Consider the following 21475-nt stretch of genomic DNA (forward strand, 5'->3'; position numbering starts at 1 on the left):
TTAAATAATACCATCTCTGAAAAAAGAACTTGAACAAGCCATCAAGAAACTCCCTAAGAAAAAAATCTCCAGGACCAGATGGATTCACAAGTGAATTCTATTAAACATTTAAGAACAACTAATCCCAATACTATACAAACTATTTGACAAAATAAGCAGAAAAGGAGTTTTATTTTTATAAGGAATTTATTTAATTTTCACTATCCCTTAGGAGCAGAATCTCTAGATTAGAGGAAGTTAAGTAATATCACTCTGTCTCTTTAAGAGCAGAAATCTTTTCAATCTCTAGTTGTCTCTTTAAGAGGCAGTAGGTGACAAATTTTTTTTTACCTCTCTCTCTTTAAGGGAAAACTAGAAAACAAATTGTCAGTTAAGCTTGGATCCATTTTGTCTGCCTTCTAAGGTGTTTTAGGGGTTCCTGTGCTCTCTGTCATGAATATATGGCAGTTGGCTGTTGAGAGTTGGAATTTATATATAAAGTTAAGAAAGAAGTCTATCTCTGAGAGGTTTTCTTCTAGCACCTTGAGGGAGAAAGGTCTGACCATAAGGGCTCTTCTCCTCAGAACTAGAGGACTGTCTGTTTTTCCACCAATGACAGTGTGAATTTTTGATACTTGTTTAAGGAGGTTGAAGAAGATTTTATTAATTAGCATTCTTTAGTTAGATAGGAATCATTATTTTAGATTAGTGAGAACAAGTTTAAGGAGGCCGGCTCAGGCAAGAAGAAACTTCAAAGAAAGCAGTTAGATCCAGTGGGGAATGGGGTTTATTTAGATATTTAGGATCCGAATTTTAGACATAATATAAGAATTTTAAGATATACTTTCCTATTTCCTACCTCCTAGTTTCATCCCAACTTTTCCTCTGTAATAAATAGAGTTACCAGAAATATCTCTGCAATGTTTATCAACTTCCTATTGATATCTAATAATCTCTGACAACTTTTATCAATCTCCTATACAATATTAATTACTCATAACATTACCAAATTCCTTTTTCTGACACAAATATGGTACTGACCCCAAAGCCAGGCAGACCAAAAACAGAGAAAGAAATCTACAGACCAATCTACTTAATGAATATAGATGCAAAAATCTTAAATAGAATACTAGCAAAAAGACTCCAGCAAGCTATTACAAGGGTTATTCACTATGACCAGTGTAGTACAGAGAGAGGGGGGGTCATAACAGTTTTTTCAAGCTTTGGCTGAGTTCTGAAATCAGTTAGGAGTTTAGAATCTTGAAGGAAAGTTTCAGTTGGTTTGGGGATCGTGTGGAGAGTCAGACCAGCTGAGCTGCTTCCTTGCCTATCTGAAGAATTGAAAATTGAGCTTATCTTTGGAATATTTATTTAAGAATTGTTAGTTTAGATAAACCCTTTGTATTTCCATACCCTACCTCATTTCCTACCTTCCTTCCCTTACCTTAAATGTCTATGGAGTGAATAAGGAGAGTAAATCAGAGAGTAGTTCAAATCTGTGAGGGGTTTAACTATAATTTGGCAGTATCTTATCTAGAAAGGTTAGTTAGTCATCATTTTATTCCCTTTAGATTTCAAGAGCACCTTGAGAGCTGAGCTAAGGCTGGACCTTGCTCAGACCCCATCTCTGCCTCCCTTCCCCCACCTGAGGTTTTTTTTAAACAACTGTTAGGGCTTCCTTAATCCACTTTCCTGACAAATCAACCTGAGAAGACAATAAACCCTTTTGTGTTTCAACAGACCTGTTAGTTACTTTGTCAGTTAATTAGTAAGAAAGGGAAGAAGAGTGAAAGAACCAACATACTCTGGGCTTGAAGGGAAGCCGGGGTATCCATCATGAAGGAAGGTGTAACTTCAAAACAAGTCCCTTCCTGTGAAATTAACTAAAGCCTGTATTTAATTTCGATTCAGTCTATTTCCCTCAGTTTGTCTTTAGTCTAAGTCCTACTCTATAAACCCTGCTGTCTTTGCCTGTTTAGATTAACTCTTTCTCTCCCTGAAGATCTTTGTTACCTTCAGTGCTATACTCCCTGACTTCAGCCTCATATTATATCCTGAATCTCCTTATTCCAGCCTACCTATATCCCATATTACTTTCCTAGCAAGTCCCTGACAACCTCCCTTCAAAATCCCCTTTTACCACACACCTTTCCCAAATTCTCTTCATTACCCAGGTGGGATTTATACCAGGAATGCAAGAATGATTTAATATTAGGAAAACTATTCATATATTGACAATTTCAATAAGCTTTTGACAAAATACAATACTCATCCAAAAAACTGGAAAGTATAAGAATAGATTGGGCCTTTCCTAAAAATAATAAACAGTATTTATTTAAAGACATCAGCAATATCATCTGCAATGGGGAAAAGATAGAAGCCTTCCCAATAAGATCAGGAGTGAAGTGAGGATGCCCATTATCACCTCTATTATTTAACATTGTACTAGAAAAGCTAGCAGTAGCAATTAGAGAAGAAAAATAAATTGAAGGGATTAAAGTAGGCAATGAGGAGACCAAGCTATGACTCTTCGCAGATGATATGATGGTCTACTTAAAGAATCCTAGAAAATCAACTAAAAGGTTATGAAAATAATTAACAACTTTACGAGAGTTGCAGAATACAAGATAAATCCATATAAATCATCATCAGTTCTGTATATTTCCAACCCAACTCAGCAGCAAGAGTCAGAAAGAGAAATTCCATTTAAAATCACCCTAGACCAGTGATGGGCAAACTTTTTAAAGAGCGGGCCAAAGGAAAGGAAATGCTCATCTGTCAATCTGTTTCTAAGGCAACTCTTTTGAAGTTTCATTGTATTTTATCCTACTCATTATATTAGTGAGATTAGGAATAATGTCACCTGGGGGATAAAACATTTCAGGGGCCAGGCCATAGTTTGCCCAGCACTACCCTAGACAATATAAAATATTTAGGAATCTACTTGCCAAGACAAGGACAGGAATTATATGACCACAACTACAAAACACTTTCCACATAATTAAATCTAGATCTAAATAATTGGAAAAAAACATTAATTGCTCCTGCATAGAACTCTCTACCCAAATGAATTTGCTTATTCAGTGCCATACCTATCAAACTACCAAGAAACTTTTTTTATTGAATTAGAAAAAATATACCAAAGTTCATTTGGAAGAACAAAAGATCAAGAATATCAAGGTAACTAATAAAAAAATGTGAAGGATGGGGGCCTGGTAGTACCAGATCTTCAACTGTAATATAAAGTAGTGATCAACAAAACAATATGGTACTGGCTAAGAGACAGGAGGGAGGATCAATGGAATAGATTTCCGGTAAACAAATTCAGCAAGCTAGTGATCTATAAACCCAAAGATCCCAGCACTTGGGGCAAGAATCCACTATTTGTCAAAAACTGCTGGGAAAATTGGAAAACAGTATGGGTGTGATTAGGTTTAGATCAACCTCTCACACCCTATACCAACATAAATTCAGACTTGGCAAAAGACTTAAATATAAGGAAGGAAATTATGAGTAAATTAGGTGAACATAGAATAATATATCTGTCAGATCTATGGGAAAGGAAAGAATTTAAGAACAACCAAGAGATAGAGAATATTACAAAATATAAAATGAATAATTTTAATTACTTTAAATTAAAAATGTTTTGTATAAACAAAAGCAATGAAACCAAAATTAGAAGGGAAGCAAGAAATTGGGAAAACATCTTTATAACAAAAACCTCTGACAAGGGTCTAATTTCTCAATTTTATAAGGAGCTGCATCATTTATACCAAAAAAAAGTCATTTCCTCACTTGATAAATGGGCAAGGCAAATGAATAGGCAATTTTTAGATAAAGAAATCAAAACTATCAATAAGCACATGAAAAGTGCTCTAAATCTCTTATAATTAGAGAATTATAAATCAAAACAACTCTAAGGTACCACCTCACACCTAGTAGATTGGGCATTCTGACAGTTGTGAAAAGGGAATTACCCTCCTTTAGTTTTCTTTGATGTAGTCAATAACTAACCTTTGATGTAATCAGTCAGGAACTTGAAGATCCTTTAAAATTGATGTACAAGTACAAATACACCCTCAGAGAAAGGAAATTGGTCCCACCACCCTCCTGGGTGGTGCCAGACAAATTATGGAACTATGATTGGTTCTTGAGATGTGACATAGGAGAGCTAGAGGGCAGAGAAAACAACTCATAAAGACGTAGCCAGAGTTCTGAACACACATTCTGGCATTGGTGGCACACTTGCTGGAGTCACTACTGTGCTAGTGACTTTTGCTAAAGAGACTCTCACATACTTCCGACTGGAGATTGGACCTGAGGGAGCTTTTTTTGGTGGTGAGCTTCATTCTATCAGAATTCCAATTAGGGTATTTAGTATTTAGCGAAACTGCTCTCTATCTCTTTCCTACAGTTCCCTCTCTTTACTATCATTATTTTGATGTAATAAAGCTACTAAAACTACTAGCAGCATCATAATTTAATTTTTAATTACTACAATTTGGCAACCATTTAATTATTACACAGTAAAAGAAAGTAATAAATGTTGGAGGGGATGTGGCAAAATTGGGACACTAATGCATTGCTGATGGAGTTGTGAATTGATCCAACCATTCTGCAAGGCAATCTGGAACTATGCCCAAAGAACTTTAAAACACTGCCTTCCCTTTGATCTGGCCATACCACTACTGGGTTTGTACCCCAAAGAGATAAAATGGAAAAATTCATGTATAAAAGTATTCATAGCTGTGCTCTTTGTAGTGGCAAAAAGCTGGAAAATGAGTGGATGCCCTTCAATTGTGAAATGGCTGAAAAAATTGTGGTATCTGATCGTGATGGAATTCTATTGTGCTGAAAGGAATGATTAACTAGAAGAATTCCATGTGAACTAGAACGACCTCCAGGAATTGATGCAGAGTGAAAGAAGCAGAACCAGGAGTACATTGTACACAGAGAGTAATACACTGTGGCACAATTGAACATAATGGATTTCTCTTCTAACAGCAATGCAATGACCCAGGATAATTCTGAGGGACTTATGAGAAAGAACACGATCCACATTCAGAGGAAGAACTGTGGGAGTAGAAACACAGAAGAAAAACATATGATTGATCACATGGTTTGATGGGGACATGATTGGGGATGTAGACTCTAAATGATCACTCTATAACAAATAGTAATAATAGGGAAATATGTTTTGAACAATGATGCATGTTTTTAAAACCCAATGGGATTGCTCACTGGCTCAGGAAGAGGGGAAGGAAGAAGGAAAGGGAAAGAACATGATTCATGTAACCATGGAAATTTTTTAAAAATTAATTAATTAAATAAAAATACATAAATGAAAAAAATAAAGTAGATTCAGAGAATAATGGTATGAAAATTATAGCCAAGAAGGCCTGTGTTTACAGACTTTTCTAACAATCACCAACTTTTGGACCAGACAAGTCAATTAATCTCTTATGTCTGTTTACTCTTTAGGCCATATCTCATAAGTCAAAGACTTACCAGGGTTTGCATCAATTGAATTAGTCCCCATTCTAATGAAAATCACAGATCTTTCATCTATTTAAGTGGGCTCAGAGGTTCTAAGCACAGCTAAGATCTATCAGAATTCATGGAAACTTTAGAGAAACAAAGATTGAATAAATTTGTTTACCTGGAATGTGTAAGGCCAAGAACTTCCCATCAAGTGTTTATTGGGACCCAAAGGCTTAATGACTTAGGAGATATACACACATACTGAGATCCCATGTTCATTTTGCTATGTTTTAAAAAATGGGTGAGAAGTTGACTATCACAGAGAGCAGAGAATAGCAGAGGTAAAAATAGTGAGCACATATATGAGGTACTAACTGAACTGGGAGGAAACAGAAACTGGCCAAGCTTAGTAGAAAGATATAACTTTTCAGATCTATTTTTACTTTGGCTTTGTCAGATATCATAATTGCAACTCTTGCCTTTTTTCTCATATATTTTAATGATATCTCATTCCATTCTCCACAATTATAAATTATTTGACATTATATATTAAATCATGAAAATAGTGCCTTTATTTCAGATGTATTCATGTAGAGTACTCTATAAAATCCTTTTCCAAATCTAATTTGTGCCAAATTACTTTCTAGCTCCCCAACAATTCTTGTTAAATGGGGTGTGGAATGGAAAATCCATAGTAGCTTTTGTTCTTGGATTTATTAAACACTGGAAAGTCATTTTTATCACTTCTATATTTTGGTTAAATTGTCTCAATTATGTCCTTTACTATTTTTAATTTTTGCCAGATTGTTTTAATGATTATTTCTTATAATATAGTTTGAGATTTAGTAGTGTTTTGTGTGGTTGCTTCCTATTTCTTTCTCTTTTCTCATGAAATTCTAGACAATTCATCCTCTCAAATGAATTTTGGTATTAATATGTCTAGTTCAAGTGATTGGAAATTGAGTAAATTATAGCACTAAATATGTAAATGATTTATATCATATTATTTGTGTAGAAAAGGTCCAAACCTATGATTTCATTGGTGTATGGATTTCATACTATCAATTCAGATCAGTGACTGTTTTGGAACTTATGTTATTAAAGATTTGCCTCTGGTGGCAGAAAAAGGTTATGACAACTATGGTCACAAATTGTCAGAAACAGGACGTGAACTCCAATATTTATGAGTGAAACCATCTCTCTATACACTGTACCTTACTTATCACAATACATAATAACCTTATTTTCACTAATTTTCATAGCCTATTCATAAACAAAAACAACTATCTCTCTTTTCCAATTTTCCTTTATTTCTATAAGAATACTCTGTTTTCTTCATATTAAATGAAGAACTGGTTAGCCAAAATTGAGATATTTAAAAAAATTTATTTATAATAATTTTCCATGGTAACATGAACCATGATTTTTCCCACCCCTATTTCCTCTCTTCTCCTGGACCTGACAAGCAATTCCACTGTGTTATACATGTATCTTTGTACAAAACCTATTTCCATGTTAGCATCAAAACCCTAATCATATCCTTATTGTACTATATTATCTATAATTTTTTTCCCTGTGTTTCTGTTCCCACAGTTTTTTTTTCTCTAGATGTGGATGACATTCTTTTTCATAAGTCCCTCAGGTTTTTCCTGGATCATTGTATTGCTACTAGTAAAGAAGTCCATTACATTTGATTGTGCCATAATGTATCACTTTCTATATACAATGTTCTCCCGGTTCTACTCTTTTCCCTCTGCATCAGTTCCTGGAGGTCTTTCCAGTTCACATGCAATTCCTCCATTTCATCATTCTGTTCAGCACAATATTATTCCATCACCATCAGATATCACAATTTGTTCAGCCATTCATCAATTGATGAACACCCCTTCATTTTCTAATTTTTTTGCCACCACAAAGAATACAGCCATAAATATTTTTGTACAAGTCTTTTCATTTATTATCTCTTTGGGGTACAAACCCGGCAGTTGTATGGCTGGATCAAAGAACAGGAAGTCTTTTAAATCCCTTTGAGCATAATTCCAAATTGCCCTCCAGAATGGTTGGCCCAATTCACAACTCCATATCCCCTCAAACATCCTTTGTTGTCATATTGGCCAGTCAGTTAGGTGTGAAGTAGTACCTCAGAATTGTTTTAATTTGCATTTCTCTAATCAGGAGAGATTTAGAACACTTTTTCATGTGCTTATTAATGGTTTTGATTTCTTCATGTGAAAACTGCCTATTCGTGTTGTATGAGGGTGAGTATTGATGGTGTGGGAGGTGCTTATCAGTATCCCCACTAATATTATTCAGTGGGCCAGAACAGCTAACCACTCACCCCCATCTCAGGGAAGACTGATGAGAGAATAAACACAAAGAGGTTTCCAAACTGGCAAAGCTGTAATGAGGATGTTGAAGGAAGGTGTTGGGGTTCAGTTGTGACCCTAATGGGTTGGATCCTACCCTCAGAGTCAGCAGTATGGAGACAAGCCTCCCCCTCCTCCTTACTTCAAGTAGTTTTACCCCTCAAGATGATCTTTGGAATTAGTCTTCCCTTCAGCCACAAGATCAGTCATCTCTGCCTCTCAATGTAACTGCTCCAGCCTATATATTAAAACTATCAGGGGTTTATTAAAGGATAAATTATTTCAGGGCACAAGGGAAAGGTATAGGGGAATCAAGGATGGTGGGAAGGGTTGAACTTCACTATCAACTATGTTTTCTCCCCAAGAAAGCAGCTCTGGACTTCTTCTGAGGCTTGGTCACAGTAGCTAACTCTCTTTCCCTATAATCTCCTATCAAATATCTCTAAACTAATATAAGAGGGAATTAACAGGATAAAATTGATTCGAGCAGGATTAGGGAAGGGAGCTCCCTCCCACCCCCAATTCAAGTTCGATCCCCCAGGAGTCCGGACTCTCTGGCCAAATTGGAGAATTGCTGTCCAATATCTTCTTTCTTGGTAAATTAAGATAGTAGAAATTGATATTGGTATTTGTGATCACCCAATAGTCACTAATCGAGGGGTACAGAGGAGCCAGATTCAATCAAGATCCACTCAAAATCTAACCTCCCAACCAAAAAACCAACCCCCCTGGGTCCCAGTCAGGTCAGGAGTGAAGTGACAGTTGAGAAAACTCCCCCTCCTCTGTGGCCCCTCCTTTCACATTCTGAATGGGCAACATTCTGCTGGACTGTTTCAGGGTCCATTCCAACTCTAGCTGCCTGCTCCCCTTTGCAAATTTCAGTCCACACTGTTACAATGTCCCTTGACCATTTATTGATTGGAAAATGGCTTGATTTTTTGTAAATTTGACTTAGTTCCTTATGTATTTGGGAAATTAAACCTGTCATAGAGTTTTCTTATGATATTTTTATTTTTAAAATTTATTTTGAATATAATGTCTCAATGTTTTTTTACTGAATTTGTTAGTTATGTACAGAAATGAAGATAATTATTAAGGGTTTATTTTCATTCTGCTGTATTGTTAAAGTTATAAAAAACTGCATTTCCTCAATGATTCTCAGAGTTTTCCTAAGTAATATATCATACATCTACAAATAGGGATGTTTTGCATCTTTTCTACTAATGTTTATTCCTTTAGTTTCTATTTCTTATTTTGCTAGATATTTTGGATATGTATCAAATAATTAGTGGGATGATGAGAATTCTTTTTTTTTCTCTTTTTATATTTATATGGTAAAATTTCTAGTGATAATCTATTTCAAATAATATTATCTCTTTGGTAGATTGTATGGCTATCCTCTAAAGGTGGAATAAGACTCATTCTACGTAGGCCTAAAGAGCATAAATACTTTCTCACAAAAAGAATTCTACAAAAATAGAAGTGGATACCAAATGAGACACTATAATTATTTAATCAGATTTTAGGTTATCACCTGTGAGGTCTTTAAATTATGAATAGTCATGGGGAATATATCAGATAATTGTCATTGTTCCTCAGAATTCTAATATCTTATTATTTCTCACCTGTGATTGATATTAATTTTCTAAATATCTTATTAGCAATATATAAGGTGGTTGTTGTTCTTCCGTTGTTTCAGTAATGTCTAACTCTTCATGGCCCCATTTGGGATTTTCTTAGTAAAGATACTGGAGTTATTTGCCATTTCCTTCTCCAGCTTATTTTACAGATGAAGAAATAGAGGTAAATATGGCTAACTGATTTATGCAGAATCACATAACAAGTGTTTGAGACAAGAATGAAATTAGGAGGAGAAGTGTTTCATGACTACAGGACCAAAGATATGTCTACTATGTCACTTAGCTGCCATTGTATAAGGTTGACATCATTTTGATTTGGTAGTAGATTTAAAGTGATATTATTTGCATAAAGTTAAAATCATCTTAAACTTACCAAATGGACTACCAAATCAACATACCCTGTGATAAATATTTTAAGGCCAAAAGACACTTTTTTTCTTCCATAAGTGGACAGAAACATAAATATATTGATTTTACTCAGACCTCAAAACAAACCAAAGGTAATAAGTAGGATAGAACCAGGAATGCTTGGTTTTGTAAATTATTTATTAGTTTATTTCTTAGGACTTAGAAAAATAATTTTTAAAAATAGAAATAATTATATATTCTGAAATTAACCACTTGAAGCATCCTCTGTTTTAATTAAAATTTCTAATTTTATGTCATTCCATATATTTATGTCTAGTGTACAAGTTAATTGGTTAATGATTGAGAAATCTAATTAAAAAAACTCTGGTTCTTAGAGATGTATATCAATATATTTTTCACTCTTTTTTGACTAAATATTGAAAATATTCTGATTTTCTAAAAAGTGAGGACATTTTTCTTTAAAAGGTAAAATTTCCAAACTATATGTGAATAAAGATACTGTTTACCAGACACTCCATTATCCACATATATATTTATCTACTTGTATTTTTAATGGAAGCATTGTTCTAGTTAACATAGCAATATTTTCTTATTGAATTGTCTTCCATTAAATGGAATTTCATCTGGTCTTTCACTTCTTCCCCCCTTTTATTTTGATCCTATGCTATGTATTTTCCTAAAGGAAAATGTTGTTGTTCTCTTTCCCAATCAATAAACTGTCATATCTTTGTAATATATATATATATGCATATATATATACACACACACAATATCATGATGTATCATTGTCATGAAATACAATGAATATAAGACCAATAATGAAGACAAAAATATTGAATTTCAAGATCTATCTCTGACCCAAAGCAATAAATGAGCATGACCAAGTTTCAGTAAACTCAGTAACTTTCTAAAAAGCTTAATTACAAATAAGCTACAAATAAATTATCTATGTCATTAAAGAGGCTTCCAGACTGGATTTAACTGATTAAATCATAAGGCCAATCTCCTTAAAAGGTTTCACATTATATTAAAAAAATTAATTACCTTAAAAATCATGATTTCTCTCTATTATAGAGTTGTCTAAGTTTATATCTAGCTGATTTTCAATTAGTGCAAAACTGATTTTTTGTTATATTTTAGTGCTAAATATTTTCTTCAAGAATGACAAATGATTCAAATTCAGCCTCAGACACTTCCTGGCTGTGTGACCCTGCGCAAGTCACTTGACCCCCATTGCCCACCCTTACCACTCTTCCACCTATGAGTCAATACACAGAAGTTAAGGGTTTAAAATTAAAAAGAAAAAAAAAGGAATGACAATTGACATCTTATGCCAAGATTTATACAAATTCCTTAAGTGAAAACTTTGAAATATATTTTGTTAATTTAACTGATCAATGAAGACAAGGAAAAAGAAACACAAACACACACACACATGCACACATACACACACATTAATTCATTTGAAAAAACATTTTTCAGTTCCCCACAAATACATTTAAAAATACTTGACTATCTGGTTTTCCATGAACTCACCTGTATCACTAATGTTGCCTGATGCTTCCTGCTGTACATTTGTGGCTTGAATCCAACACTGATAAGTGTTCCAGCAGTGTGAAGTGGAAGAAGTTCACCCATCTGAGGTTTTACAAAAAATTCCCGATCACTGCCTGGCAGGAAGTATGCAGTGAATGACTCTGGGTACCTAGAGAAGTGTATAAAAATCATCCCATTAAAGCAGATCATTATCCCATTCCATGTGAAGAAAACTTGATGAATAGAGCTGGTATCCTGCTGTAATAGGCTTACAATTAAACATTAATGATGCTATACAGCTGTGAGCCCTGATACTTGTTATTTTATGAATTGCTTAGAGAATGATAATGAAAGGGACTTGAAAATGATAATAATGAAAACATTAAATCCTTTTGGAATTGCACAAAGTAACTCAAAATGAAGTTGTAATTGTGTTATATTTTTCATGTAAAATAGTGATATATGTTTTTCAACTCCAAATATTTTGGACAAATATTCCTTCTTAAATGCTGTCAAATTAAAAGCAAAATCAACATTAGACATTATAGAATTTTCCATGTATATACTGTGCCATTCCAAACTTAGTTAGCCATTATGAGACTTCATACACATAGGAGAGTGGAAAAAAGCAATAGAAGCATCAGCAACAACAGCAAATACAGATTGCTTGGAACACTTAAATCTGAAGTTCATTTTCCATAATGTTAAATGAATTGGATGAAAATGGTTCATAACACACAAAATAAAATCTATTTATTAAGGTTTGATTTAGTGATGAGGAGACTTAAATCATGGCTAATAAAATATCTTTCTAAACTTAAGGCTGCAATTGCCCAACTAAGTACAATGAAATAATTTCAAGATAGTAGTAGCAAGGTAAACAAAACCAAGTTGATCTAATTAGCTAATCTGTTTTCTGCTTTTGGAGCAACTTTTATTAGCTTCTACTTGTTTAAAATGTGTCAAGAATGTACAACGACCAAAGTGCATTATTTTTGGTAATCAATATTTTTGATTTTAAAAGTTTTTATTTCTTCATTTGAGAACTGCCTGTTCATCTCTTCTGAGTATTTGTCAGTAGAGGAATGCTTTTTATTCAAAAAAGATTGACTCAGTTCTCTATATATTTGAGAAATGAGGCCTTTGTCAGAGATACTCACTATAAATTATTTTTGCTAGTTTGTTCTTTTCTCTTATTTTGGTTTTATTAGTTTTGTTTGTACAAAAATTTTTTTTAAATTTAACATAGTCAAAGTTTTCTGTTTTATATCTTCTTATGTGTTCTGTGCCTTGTTGGGTCATGAATTCTTTCTTTATCCAGAGGTCTGACAGATAAATTCTTTTGTGCCTAATTTGCTTATGGTATTACCAAATATTTTAAAATCACATATCCATGATTTTATCTTGGTATGTGAGTGAGGTGTGTTTCTATGCCTACTTTCTACCATATGATTTTCTAGTTTTCCCAGCAGTTTTTATAAAATAGTTAGTTCTTCTGCCAAAAGGTTAGATCCCTTAGTTTGTCAAGCATTAGGTTACCATGGTCATTTGCTATTGTGTGTTGAGTGTCTAATATATTTAATCAATCCACTACTTTATATATTAGAACTCGATTGTTTTGAAGGGTGTCACTTCAAAATACAGTTGCAGATCTGAAATGTGTAAACCACATTCCTTTTATATTTCATTAATTCCCTTCATATTCTTGACATTTTTCTTCAAGAAATAATTTATTATTTTTTCTAATTCTATACAATAATTTCTGTTAGTTTATTTTTTTGTCATAACACAGGTAAGGAATATTTTTATGCGGTTTTGTTTTTATCACAACAAGGGCAACAGTTATACGCTTCTATGGACACTAGGCTGATTAATTTAGACTAGACAGAACTGAAACAGCATTGAGTTGGTTTCTCCACTTTAATTAGTTCACTGCTTAGCTGAGTGTTGAATTTCATGTTTCAGATACATTGCATTTCTTGGTTTTGTTGGATTTTACTATATTTAGTGGAATTTTGAGAAAGGATGTTACTCTAAGAAAATATGATAATGTTGTATCTTTTAAAGATCACCTATTAACTGACTTTGAGAAAATGAAACAGCTACTGATGTGGTGAAGCCAAAAGTTTCAAGGAATATTCAAGGAAGTCCACAGGTGAAACAGCATCAGTTGCACTGAAGGTCAAAGGAAAGTGCAGTTGAAATCAAAAACAAAAACGAAAAACTAGGCTTGAAAAAGTATTGCTTCTAGACAGTCTAAGGCTTTTATAAGGATGTTATTAATAGAGAACTTGCATTTTATTTACACACAGGCATTAGTTTCATGGTCAACGACCAAAATGGAATAGTAGGAAGAAAAGGAACAGTCATGATCCCCCACAATTATACAAAACAGACCAAATAATGATCTAGAAATCTCTCCCCCCAAATCACTAAAAGGCTACAGTGCAGACCTCTGCACTAAGATTAGGGTGCAGAATTCTATTTTTAAGTCTTAGAACAGAAGTAGGCCAGAAATATCTCCACTGTTTCTTTGCCCCTAGTACAGAGAAGATAACTCAGCTTCCAGGCCTCAAAGCAGAGATAAAAATGGAATTCTGTCATTATAAAGGCTTTTACTGACAGCAAATTCATGAACTAAAAGCTGTGATGAAATATACCTATTCAGATATATTATATCCAGAAGACAAAGGGAAAATAATTTATTTTCCAAGATAAATGAAATAATTTAAATGAGAGAATTCTTTAAATGTATAAATGGCCAAAATATATGAACAGTGAGCTCTGAAGGGAAGAAATATTTTATGTATATATATATGCAAATATACATGCATAAATATACATATATATGAAAAATATATATTTTGGGATAAACAAGTGAAAATGCTCTGAAGCAATAATAATTAGAGAAATGTAAGTTAAAATAACTCTGAAACCCATTAGATTGGAAAAGCTGAAAAAAAGAAAGGAAAATATCAAATGTAACAAGAACCATGAGAAAACAAAGTGGTGCACGGTTGGAGCTCTGAATTGGTTCATTGTAGAAATCAAGCTGAAACTATATTCCTGAAGTTACTAAAACATGTATAAATTTGACCCAGCAACCAAAATCTTCCAATCCCATTCTAATTTTAGACAGCTGGAATTATCAAATTTCCTCCTTTAAATTTAAAGTTTTTTAAAATATAATTTTCATTCATCTTAATTTAAACAAGTGTGGAGTACAAGGAGGATTTTACATTATACTGGAGAAAATAGGCTATAGTTGTGCTGTTCAGGTTCACAGAGAGTGAGTTAGTATCTCTCCTAGAAAGAAAATGGGGTAAAGATGCCAAAGGTAGAGTAATACATCTTTACTTTTAAAGTTACCAGAAATAATAAAGTATCAAATAACTAGCAAAAAGGCTTCAGGAAAAAAATAAAGAGAACAATGTGAACAACCAATGGGGGATTATAAGTTCTATTAGAAAACTGAAAGATATAATTATAAATCACAAAGGTGGACAATAATAAAAGAACGATTACACATTTAAAAATAAGTCATAGGTATAAAATTCTTTTAAGATTAGAAGTCTGAATTTTGAGGAAAGCAGAATCTGTTATCCAAATTATGAAAGTAATATAAATTTATAAGGATCATGAGGTGAAAACTCATCCAGAAAAGATCAGAGGAAGAAAAATTGAGCAATAATGATGAGTAGTAACTCAATGATGAAGGGCACTGCTGTTGTTGTAGCATTTAACTAGTAGTGATAGGGATACTTTCTCTTTTCCTGACAAGGTCCAGTAACAACATATTTCTCTGAGGGGGCAGCTGTGTGGCTCAGCGGATTGAGAGCCAGGCCCCAAAATGGGATGTCCTGGGTTCAAATTTGACCTCAGATGCTTCCTAGCTGTGTGACCCTGGGCAAGTCACTTGACCCCCATTGTCACTCTTCTGCCTTGGAACCAACACACAGTATTGAGTCTAAGATGGAAGGTAAGGGTTTAAAAAAACACATTTCTTTGGAGTCTTCTGAGTGTAATCAAAAGGTCTTTAAATCAAAAGGAATGTAGGAAGGAGATGATTGCTCACATAGATCTGCCAAGTCTCAAACCATAGACAGTAGCAACTATAGCATAGGAAGAAAAATAGTAGAACAGTGAACCAATAAGTAATTCACAGGTAACAATATCCAAGAAAAGAACTAGCAATGAATCCCATGATGTCAAAGGTCTATATTCTACAACTTGGTAACAATAATAAACAGGGAGAACTGCAAGTCTTAAGACGTGGAAGCTACTTCGAGCTCAAATATCACTGACCCTTTATGAGATGGTTCTCAAAGCCTGAACCCCACTCTAAAAATACATACTTTATTGAAAAGCTTCAACTAAATTCAATTTTGAAATATATTAATCATCTAATGTATGCCTGACAGAATAAAAGACAAAAAAAATCAAATAGTGTCTTTGCTTTCAAAAGGTATTTGAGGGGTGGTGGCATCAAATATATGTATACATACTTAAATATAAAATGCATACAAAGTAAATACAAGGTGATGAGGGCTAGTCAAGAGCAATAATAACTTTGGGGAAACAAGGTTGGTTTCATATAAGAGGTAGCATTTGTGCTGAGCATTGATGGTATCTAAAATATAAAGATTTAATGATGAAAAGGGAGACAACTTCAGGCAACAGGGACTCTGTAAAACAACAAGAGATGGAAGAAATGATGTGTCTAAATAATAGTATGAAGGGTATAAAGAATAATGTGAAATTAATATGGACTGATAGATATTGACTATTGATAAAATTCACTTTTTCATTCAAAGTTTAATATTATCTTATCAGAAGTCCAAAGATACTGGCCTGAATTGGAACCATATTATAAAAATATTTCATATAATCAGGAAATTTGAAATTTGTAGAGCCTATAAGCTTCTAGTTGAATGTTTTGAGCAGAGAAACAAAATGGCCTGATTTATCTTTAAGAAATACCAATTTCGCCACTGTGAAGATAGGACTAATGGTGGGAAGAGACATGATTCAGAGAGATCAATAAGAAAGACATATTCCAAGTGAGAGATAATGAAGATCTGAAATATGGTTGTGGTCTTGTGAAAGAAAAGAAAGGTACAAATAAGGGGAACCATTTTGAAAGAAGAAATGATAGGACTTATAAACAGTTTGCATATGGAGAATGAAGGAGAGGGTAGAATACAACAATATTCTGCGTTTGCATATCTATGACTGAAAAAGGTATCACTGGCTTTCACAGAAATAGAGACTTTATGAAGAGGAATATGTGGGGAGTTATAAGGTGGGTTTAGTAAGCCCTGATTTTAAGATGAGTGGGCACATCAAGATTATAAGTTAATATATGACAAGTGCTCAGGAGAGAGGTTAAAGTTTAATAGATTTTTGCATCATTTGTAAGACTGTATAGGAGCTTATAAGACTACTGGAAGAATGTAGAGAAAATGACTAGTAGAGGACCCAGATAAAAGCACTACAGGACACTCACACAAAGGATCACATATAAGAATTTATTAATGTAGACTTTGAAAGGCCATTTAGATGTGTGTATACATGGGAATAGAAAAAAGTAACATTGCAAAACCTTGGGGATATGGAGAACAGAGTATCTATCAGCTGTGATAGGGAGTGGTCAACAGTGTCACATGCTGTATAAGAAACTCTTAATTTCCTTTTCTTGATTACCACAGGTGAGGCAAACTCCATATCTTAGGGGAAACCAATGTGAGGGTCATGGGTTATTCTCTAGTGTCATTTGCTCAAGATTCCATTGAGCTTCCCACTAAATAAACATTTAAGAATCATTCAGTAAGGAAATCTAAAGAACATTTTAGGAAAAAAAAAGATGTTAGATAAGTTAATACAATAAGAACAGTTGATGCAAAACATCTCCTCAAAGCATGATGCACATTCTTCCACAAGTGTAATAAATTTTTTGAAAACCCCATTAATGGGAAGAAGGGATTTCTAGTAATCAGAAACTTTGAGAGTTGGGAGAAAAGTCTACACAAACTAAAAGAGTATGAAGGGGTGATAGACACACAGGCACAGTACTCCAAGGTAGGAAAATGGTGGAAAGCATTTGGGTGACAATGAAAGGAGAATCATAAGTTTTACTGCTATAGGATATGTTATAGATCAGTTGACAGAAGAAGAAATTGGAAAAGGAGTTTACAAAATTTGTGAGAATAGGAGACTCCAACTATCTAGATATCATCTGGAGCTCTACTTACCAAAAACAGAGCAGTTGAGAGATCCATAACTCACTTTAATGATATGTTTCAAATGGTGAAGAAAGTGTAAAGTCCATCCACTATAACAGGCCTGATTTGACCAACAAAGAGCCATTGTCTCCAGAATTTGCATTTCTCAGTTCAGGAGGGATTTAGAACACTTTATCATGTGATTATTGATAATTTTGATTTCTTCATCAGAAAACTGCCTATTTGTATCCTTGCACCATTTTTCATTTGTGGAATGGCTTGATTTCTTGGACATTTGACTGAGTTCCTTGTGTATTTGGGAAATTAGAACTTTGCCAGAGAGTTTTGTCATAATTTTTTTTACCAGTTTGTTGTTTTCCCTCTAATTTTGGTGGCATTGGTTTTGTTTGTACAAAACCTTTTTTAATTTAATATAATCAAAATGACTCATTTTATATCTCATAAGATTCTCTGTCTTTTGCTTAGCCTTAAATTCCTTCCTTTCCCATAGATCTAATAGGTAAACTCTTCTATGTCTGCCTAACTTATTTATGATTTTGGTCTTTATATTTAAATCACTTACTCATTTTGAATTTATCTTGGTATAGGGTTTTGGATGTTGAATTAAGCCTAATCTTTCCCATATTGTTCTCCAATTTTCCCAGAACTTTCTGTCAGATAGTGAGTTCTTATTCCAAAGTCTAAGACCTTTGGGTTTTTCAAACACTAGCTTGCTGATGCCATTCACCACTAGTCTGTTCATTTGATTTAACCTATCTCTTAGCCAGTACCATATTGTTTTTGTTTTTTTTTTAATTTTAAACCCTTAACTTCTGTGTATTGACTTATACGTGGAAGATTGGTAAGGGTAGGCAATGGGGGTCAAGTGACTTGCCCAGGGTCACACAGCTGGGAAGTGTCTGAGGCCGGATTTGAACCTAGGACCTCCCGTCTCTAGGCCTGGCTCTCAATCCACTGAGCTACCCAGCTGCCCCCAGTACCATATTGTTTTGATGATCACTGTTCTGTAAGGCAGTTTAAGATCTCATACTGTTAGTTCCCCATCCTTTACAATTTTTTTCATTAATTCCCTTGATATTTGTGATCTTTCATTCTTCCAGATGAATTCTGTTATAACGTTTTTCTAATTCTATAAAAAGAACTATTTGATAGGTATGGTAACTGAAAAAGTAAATTAGTTTAGGCAGGACTGTCATTTTTATTATGTAAGCTCAACCTACCCATGAACAATTAATATTTTTCCAATTGTTTAGATCTAGTTTTATTTGTGTGAAAAGTGCTTTTTTTAGTTCTATTCATATAATTCCTAAGTTTTTGTTGGCACATAGATTCTCACATATTTTATATTGTCTAGAGTGATTTTAAATGGAGTTTCTTTTTCTAACTCTTGCTGCTGAGTTTTGTTGGAAACATAGAAATGCTGATGATTTGTGTGGGTTTATTTTGTATCATGCAACTTTGCTAAAATAACTAATTATGCCTACTAGATTTTAGCTGATTTTCTAGGAATCCTTAAGTAGACCAATATATTGTCTCCTCATTGCTTACTTTAACCAATTCAATTTCTTTTTCTTTTTTAATTACTAGGGCTAGATTTTGTAGTACAATATTAAATAATAGTGGTGATAATGAGCTTCCTTGATTCACTCCTGATCTTATTGGAAAGTCTTCTAAGTTACCTCCATTGCAGCTGATACTTGCTGATGGCTTTAAATAAATATTGTTTATTATTTTGAGGAAAGGCCATTCTAATCTTTTATTTTCTAGCAGGGGTCGGCAACATATGGCTTTCAAGCCATATCTGGCTCTTTTGAGGGCCAGATATGGCTCTTTCTGCAAGAATCATAAAGTCAATTTTTTTTCAGGCGCTGTTACAGGAGCGTGCACTGTGAGCACTGTATGGCTCTCACGAAATTACATTTTAAAAAATGTGGCGTTTATGGCTCTCACGGCCAAAAAGGTTGCCGACCCCTGCCTTCTAGTGTTTTAATAGGAATGGGTGTTGTATTTGTCAAAGGCTTTTTCTGCATCTATTGGGATAATCATGTAATTTCTGTTGGTTTGATTGTTGATATAGTGAATTATGTGGATGGTTTTCCTAATATTAAACCATCTTTGTATTCCTGATATAAACCACACCTGGTCATAGTGAATAATCATTGTGATGACTTGCTGTAGTGACTTCACTGGTATTTTATTTAAGATTTTTGCATCTGTGTTCATTAAGGATATTGGTCTAGTAGTTTTCTACTTCGGTTTTTGTTTTTTTTTTTTAGCTTGGGAATCAGTATCATAAAAATATGATACTGATATCATATTTTTGTGTCATAAAAATAATTTGGTAGGATTATTTGCTTATTTTGTCAAATAGTTTTGTAGTACTGAGATTATTTGTTCTTTTTTTTAAAAACAGCTCCATTCATAGCCACACTCTTTGAGTTGGCAAAAAAATTGGAGATTGAGACGGTGTCCCTCTGTTGGGGAATGGCTGAACAAATTGTGCTGATGGTGATAGAATACTATTGTGCAATGAGGAATAATAAACTGCTCGATTTCCATATAAGCTGGAAAGATCTCCATGTACTGATGTGGAGTTAAATAAGAAGAACTAGAACACAGTACATGGAAAATGAAACTTTGTGGGAAGATCATATGTAAGCTACTTAGCAATACAATGATCCAGGACTTATAATTCTGAAGGACTTATAAGAAAGAATGCTATCCACATTGAGAAAAAGAACTGTGGGAGTAGGAACACAGAAGGATAACATTTGATTTATAACTTGTTTGTATGGATATTGGATGTGGGGTTGTGGTTTTTAAAAGATTACTCTATGACAAAAATGAATAATATGGAAATAGGGATTGAGTGATAATATATGTTTAACCCAGTGGAATTGTTTGTTGGCTCAGGGAGCAGGTAAAGAAAAGGGAAGGGAAAGAACATTAATCATATAACCATGGGAAAAATAATTAATTAAAAAAATAAAGTATAATAGAATGAAATCCTATATAATGAATAAATTAAAATACAAATACTTTGTGATTACAAAATTCCTTACTATTGGCACTAATTATTCAACACATATGAGATGACCAAAACAAAAGGAAGCTAAGTTAATATATATTTTTTTCTTCCTTCGATTATGAATAATGAGATAAAATTATATTTTTATATATACTTTGGAGTATCTGTAGTTCTAAATATTAACCATAAGCAAAATTCAAAACATAAAAAGATTGGCAGAGACTGGGAGAGTAGCATAGTAAGACTTCTGAATTATGAAAATGAAGTATTTTCTAAAATACCAAATATAAGACAATGATGACCACTTCTGATTCTATATGTAGTTGTAGAAAAAATTAATTCTTTTTTTCAAAGAAATCACATACATTTATATTGCTTTTAATATATCTATTTTTCCCCTTATATCTAACTCTTTATGATCATTTTTGGAGTTTTCTTAGCAATGATAGTGAATCAGTTTGCCATTTCTTTTTACAGCTCATTTATGTATGGGAAAACTAAGGTAAATAAGATTAAATGGTTTGCCTAGTGTCACACAGTTAGTGTCTGAGGCCAGATTTGAACTAACTAGGAAGAGACTTTCTGACTCTTGGCCCAGTATTCAATCCACTGTGCCACTTATCTGCCTTACATACTTACATATATACGTATATGCATATTTATACACACATATAGAAGAGTCTATATATACATGCATATGTATATATATGTATACATATACATGTATACATATATATATACCTACATGTATAGACACATAAATATCCATTTAAATGTAAATAATGTCCATGGTGTGTTTTTAAACAAGAAATAATATATTTATCACTTGTCTTG

General features: G+C 33.5%; 1 protein-coding gene across 1 annotated transcript in view; it reads right to left on the minus strand.

The window, feature by feature from the left end:
• CFAP47 (cilia and flagella associated protein 47) overlaps positions 1 to 21475 on the minus strand; it is an 859036-nt gene that overhangs the window by 17813 nt on the left and 819748 nt on the right. The window contains exon 63 of the mRNA XM_044669214.1: positions 11372 to 11540. Within this exon, the coding sequence (XP_044525149.1) occupies positions 11372 to 11540 (169 nt within the window). The remainder of the gene's footprint in view (positions 1 to 11371; positions 11541 to 21475) is intronic.

This window comes from Gracilinanus agilis, chromosome 3, assembly GCF_016433145.1.
Source record: "Gracilinanus agilis isolate LMUSP501 chromosome 3, AgileGrace, whole genome shotgun sequence".
Classification (NCBI taxonomy): Eukaryota; Metazoa; Chordata; class Mammalia; order Didelphimorphia; family Didelphidae; genus Gracilinanus; species Gracilinanus agilis.